The sequence below is a fragment of the Nestor notabilis genome, unplaced genomic scaffold (assembly GCF_000696875.1).
Source record: "Nestor notabilis isolate BGI_N333 unplaced genomic scaffold, ASM69687v1 scaffold7921, whole genome shotgun sequence".
Lineage (NCBI taxonomy): Eukaryota > Metazoa > Chordata > Aves > Psittaciformes > Psittacidae > Nestor > Nestor notabilis.
Window position 1 is genome coordinate 84017 of NW_009916035.1, and position 6000 is coordinate 90016.

General features: G+C 39.6%; 1 protein-coding gene across 1 annotated transcript in view; it reads right to left on the minus strand.

The window, feature by feature from the left end:
• The window catches only part of LOC104413422 (glutaminase kidney isoform, mitochondrial), a gene marked incomplete at its 5' end in the record, with an annotated part of 54978 nt that extends 53537 nt beyond the window's left edge, over nt 1-1441 (minus strand). Inside the window, 2 exons of the mRNA XM_010024408.1 lie at nt 741-862; nt 1345-1441. Coding sequence (XP_010022710.1) covers nt 741-862; nt 1345-1441 — 219 coding nt within the window. The remainder of the gene's footprint in view (nt 1-740; nt 863-1344) is intronic.
• Nucleotides 1442-6000: the final 4559 nt, after the last annotated feature.

A 6000-nucleotide genomic window follows, 5' to 3' on the forward strand; every position in this document is an offset into this window, starting at 1 on the left:
ATGTCATTTACCATGTAAACGGAATAAAGATACAGACTCAAAAATATTCTACAAATTTAATGTCAGGATTTAAGAGCCTCTACACTTCCAATCTTTCAGCCCACAGAAACTGTAAGCAGGGGAGCAAAGGAGTGTGCTTGGAAGGAACTGAAGACAACCTGAACAGTGCTTATATTGTTCAGCTAACTGACCACAGACTTTTCTTAAAGAAAAGCACCACTAAAACATGGCACATAAATCTTTTCCAAAACAAACTCACAAGCAGTGACTACAGTCCTAACTGCTCCCATCTCTACACATCCTGAAATTTAATGCCACTCTATTTTTCATATACTCACTTTTAGAATTAACTATGTGAGTACAGATAGATATCTGCACTCCCAATGTCTCAGTACACAGAAGCAGCAACCTGAACCTCAGATTAAAAACTGGTGATGCAGTGAGAGAGAAGTTTTATGTACTCATACTAAATACTCCCTGCTGCACCAATCAATTTATTTGGCATCCGACCAAGAGTTGCAGGATGGGGTCAGATACACATGCAAACAACACTAAACTCTTGCGGAGATCACACAATCCGTCTGCTGCATGAAACCAGAGATCAAACCCATATGAAAATAGCATCAGTAGGAGTGTGTTTGACTCCCCTTCTAGTTACATCTCTCCTAAGAGAGCAGTCAGTAACACACAGACAACATTCATCCAGAATTATACAATTACGTAATTGACAGAAAGTTTACTTTTTAAAAAGGTCTTTGTCCAGCATAACACCATCTGAAGTCGTTTGAAGGGTCAATCTTAACATATCCATGCACTCTTTCAATCGGGGATCAGATGTACGCAATCCTGTAGATTTGAGTGCCTATTACAATAAAACAATAATTACTAAAATGAAAAGAGAGGTTGTTACAATCAAGTTCTTTACTGCTCGGCCTTATTTATCAACATTAGAGACATTTGCTACTGCGCTCTTAACACAGAGATTTTGACACTTCTTTGATTCTTTGGCCATTTCCTTCTGCCATTTTGCCTGCCTCTTATGTAAAAGGATTAGTCATTGAAATCTACAGTGGCCCAACTGCATTTACACGTGTGCAAACATCACCCAGCCTTGCCACAGACACAGATGCTTTCAAGCATACTCTTTTGCACAGCAAAGAAGTAACACTCATTCTCTTGATTACAGAAACATTGCTGGGGGGGTGGGGTGGAATTAGATACATTCCTTGATGCAGCTACCCATGTATAACATGGATAATTCTTTGCTTTGTATTCCTGCATTTAGAATGTTAAAAAAACCTTGGCAGTAGGCTTTCATATAGCACTCTAGAACAGTGAACTTACAGTTATGAATTTATGAACTGGTATTTTTTCTTGTCCTTCTGCAATAGTATAGAAAAGCAGATCTTCTAAGCTAGGAAGGAGCCCTTGCTTCACTTTACTAGAAAAGAAAAAAAAAGGAAAAAAGAAGACATAGGTTAGTGCGTATTTCCATTTATACACATTTTTGCATTATTCACAAGGAAGCACATTTCCACTACCAGTAACTGCTACCACTAATTTCAAGGAGCACTTTTATCAGTGACCACAAAGCTTAATTCAGCTTTATATAGGAAAACAACGGTAATATTAAAAATGGCATACATACACTTTGTAGTGGCAAACATTCTTAACTGCAACCTAGTCATGTTTTTACTAACATACATTTATGGCTCAGATACCATCTAGAATTTTTTTGGAGCAGATTCATCACGTTTCCCTCTTCTTGATGTCACCAAGGATAGACATGTATCTCACACAGAGGATAAAGTATTTATAAGACTCAAAGACCTACATGCCTCATAATAAAGCTGTAAGAGCAGATTGGCATAATGATTCCATAAGCAAGAGAAGATGAATGTGTATGATTTTCACCAAACTAGTCCTGCTTTTAGGAACTCCTAGGAGGAGTCCTAAAGCCCTTGGCCTTCTAGAAGCTTATGTAAGCAACATCAGTTACAGTGAAAGCAAGTAAAGCTATCTGCATAATGCAGTAACCTGGACCAGCTCAGGCACCAGAAGCAGGAACTTACATTGTGCATATTTATCAAGGTAAACATGCAGTGCAGATACATCTTCAATGGTCACTATGTTTATCAATCTAAATACACTGGGTCTCCAAGTATTCTATGTGCTAGCTATTTTACTCCAAAATATGCCTCTTCATCCTAACATACATCTTTATTTTAAATGAAACGTGAAGGAAACCTACCAGATTAAGCATCAAGATTTCTTCCAAGAGAGAAAGCTTTAATACTGACAGCTTTCCCTCAAAGCCTTCAGATGCTCTCTATGGGTTTAACCTTGCAGTTTCCCCTTTCCTTAACACTCCAAAGCACCCTGCAGCAGGCAGGAGCACAAGACTGCACTCAGTTGTTCACACTTCCCCTGTTAAGTACAGCATCATAGTACAGACTGCTAGGGGCAATGACAGCAAAGGGCTTCAGATCAACTATTTTAGTCCTTAGTGCTTAGATTTGTTTCTAGACAAAGTCAGTTTAGAGAAAGCCAATGTTCCAATGTTTGACAAACAAAATCAAAACAGTTCTCTAGTAAACGGAGACGTAAACTAACTGAAAAGCAGATTATGCAGTCCTACATTGTTTCAGCTATCAGTTTTAAAGTTCAATCTTATGATCTACTAACACTGGCAATACTTTGTTACTATAGTATATATACTTTGTTATTTAAGTATATAAAATATTATTTATTTGAATATATTTAGCTGAATAAATTTGCTATTTATTTTCATATATTTAGTATCTATTAATATAAGTAAAATTATATAAAGAATGAAATATTTATTGCCCCAAACTAGAACGTTCAGTGGCAATTTATCTATTTTTATACACGTATGCATGCGTGTACAAAAAGCAGATCTAAAGTTTCCACAGGACCAGTAATTCTTTGAATATCAGTAATCAGGGTTAAAAGTACAAAAATAAAACACTACAACTAAGCACAGACCCTGGGTAGGCCACTGCAGTCTCACAGACTGACATTTAATCCTCCCTCCCCTCCCAAAACTAGCTTACTCTATCTCAACAACAGGTCAGATACATAATTGCTTTTGACAAAAATCTGATTATATCCAAATACCCTTTTAAATTTAAGACAACCTCTAGATTGCACTTGCCTCCCTCCGTTCCTCATAACTAGCAGTGAAAACCAGCAATGAAAATCTCCCTTCTCGTTTTCCAATTTATTTAAAACACTGTACTTACGTACTAAGAACAGAAGACAGCTTTGTAAGCCAACAGAACTTTCCTTGTCTTCCAGTCTGGATTTTTTGGGGTTTTTTTTAAATGATGCTGGCTGACTAACGCACAGACAAGCTGGCAATTCAACCAAGACAAACGCTTGCAACTACCTCAAGCAAATCACTGAACAACCTTTTTCCTAAAGAAAATTCAGTTCTTCCACACAGCACCCTGCGCTTTCAATCTTTTGAGAACAGTACATCCAGTCAAGCCAGCAGAACCAGAACTACCAACATACCAATTATAACTTCAGCCTGTACCTGCAGCCTAACTGCACAGCTATGGACTTCTTTAAAGCTATGCTGAGTTACGCAGTCTACGCCCCTACACATAGCATTTAACTAAGTTACCCAAAATGTTGACGTTTTGTGTTTTAAGGCATGTCTCTGCCACAAGACTCGTTGCTGGATTGCTGAAGGTCTGACAGAGAACTTTCATATTTCACTTTGACAAGACAATCCTGGAAACACACTGAGTAATTTTAACTGACAACCTACTTAATTACAAGTTCCTGAGCGATTACTCAGAATCTAACAGCTGTTCCAAATGCGGAGTTTTTATCTGGGAGGGTGCAGGACAAAACATTTCAGACATTTCACCAAGATCTTTACCTGCCTCCTCATAAGATTTTAATCTATTAAAGAGATGGGCACCTTTCGCAGCATAAATTATCTCTTGACGTAGTTTCTGTATCTTTCACATCTGCTGCTATTCAATATTGGGCTAGTCAGCCTAATTAAACAATGGATCTGCACTGACTGCCAAAGAGGATGGCCTTCAATATATTTACAGAAAATTGCTCTTTGTCAAACAGTCCATCTTTTGATAAAGTTTATCAGCTAAATAGAGGTGGAAAGGCTTGCTCTGCAGTTTATCAGGTCAGTGGTGTCAGTAACTAATGTTTGCTTAACCTAAAAGCTATGTTTTGGCACCATGAGCACACTTAGCATGATAGTGCTGTTCAGCAGATGTTTTTCAAGTCAGGAAACTTGCAATTTCCACAGTCAAATTAAAGTGGAAAAATTCCAGTCTATTTCACTTCACGAATTATGACTTTTGATACTTATTTCCCTTCTTAAAAAATAGTAAGAATTAATCACCAGACTATTACACAACTAGAGTTCATAAGTGGTACTCCAAGCTGTGGACTAGAACTCTGGTTTTTAAATATATATTAAAAAAAGCAGGAATTCCAAGCACAAGGACTTTGCAGTCTCTATTGTCCCCTCCTTCAGCTCTTCCTTTTGCATCAGTACAATGCTTATACCAGACTCCATGGAGGATTTAATTTTTACAAAAGCTGAATTATAATCACTGCAATATAAAAGAGATTAAATTTCAAATACAATGAAACATTCCTACCTTGTACTTCAATATGTAAGTGCCAAAATGCAGAACATGACTTATGGAGCAACATAACATATAAAGACATGATACTACTAATGATAGTTTCAGGATCATTGTTAAGGCACCAGTCATTAAAATATGAGGTCACAACAACTGTCCCTAACAACAGTCCCTTAGGGGCTCATACTGTTTTAATATCTTCATCAATGACATGGACAGTGGGATAAAGTGTCACCCTCAGCAAGTTTACAGATCACACCAAGCCGAGTGATGCAGTTGACATGCCTGAGGGAAGGGATGCCATCCAGAGAGACCTCGACAAGCTCGAGAAGTGGGCACACATGAATCTCATGAGATCCAACAAGACCAAGTACAAGGTTCTGCACCTGGGTCAGGGCAACCCCCTGTGTCAATACAAGCTGGAGCAAGAGGGAATGGAGAGCAGCCCTGCTGAGAAGGACTTGGGGTACTGGTGGATGAAAAACTGGACATGAGCCAGCAATGTGTGCCTGCAGCCCAGGAGACCAACTGTGTCCTGGGCTGCACCCAACAGAGCATAACCAGCAGGTCGAGGGAGGAGATTCTGCCTCTCTGCTCTGGTGAGACCCCTCCTGGACTACTGCCTTCAGGTCTGGGAGCCCCAGCATACAAAGGACTTGGACGTGTTGGAGCGAGTCCAGAAGAGGGCCACGAAGATGATCAGAGGGATGAAGCACCTCTCCTATGGAGACAGGCTGAGAGAGCTGGGTTTGTTCAGCCTGGTGAAGAGAAGGCTCCACAGAGACCTTACTGCAGCCTTTCAGTACTTAATGGGGGCCTACAAGAAAGATGGGGACAAACTTTTTAGCAGGGCCTGTTGTGATAGGACAAAGGGTAATGGTTTTAAACTAAAAGAGGGTAGATTTAGACTACATAGAAGGAAGAAATGTTTTACAATGAGGCGGGTGAAACACTAGAACACTTTGCTCAGAGAGGTGGTAGATGCCCCATCTCTGGAAACACTCAAGGTCAGGTGGGACAGGGCTTTGAACAACCTGATCTAGTTGAAGATGTCCTTGCTCACTGCAGGGGGGTCGGATGAGATAACCTTCAGAGGTCCCTTCCAACCCAAACTATTCTGTGATTCTACAAAAGCTGCAAGGGCTGCAACCCGCAGTTGTTAGCCACTCTATCTAAAACAGGCACAGTAAAAAGTTGCCACCATACTACAGATAACCATCTCCAACTAAGAGATACGAACACCCACCAAGGCACTAAATAACTATCTTCTGTCCACTTGCATAATTAGACACTGATCCCATTAACACTGGTGGGTAATCATTTATTTACCTGACAGCTTACCAAGATTCAGACA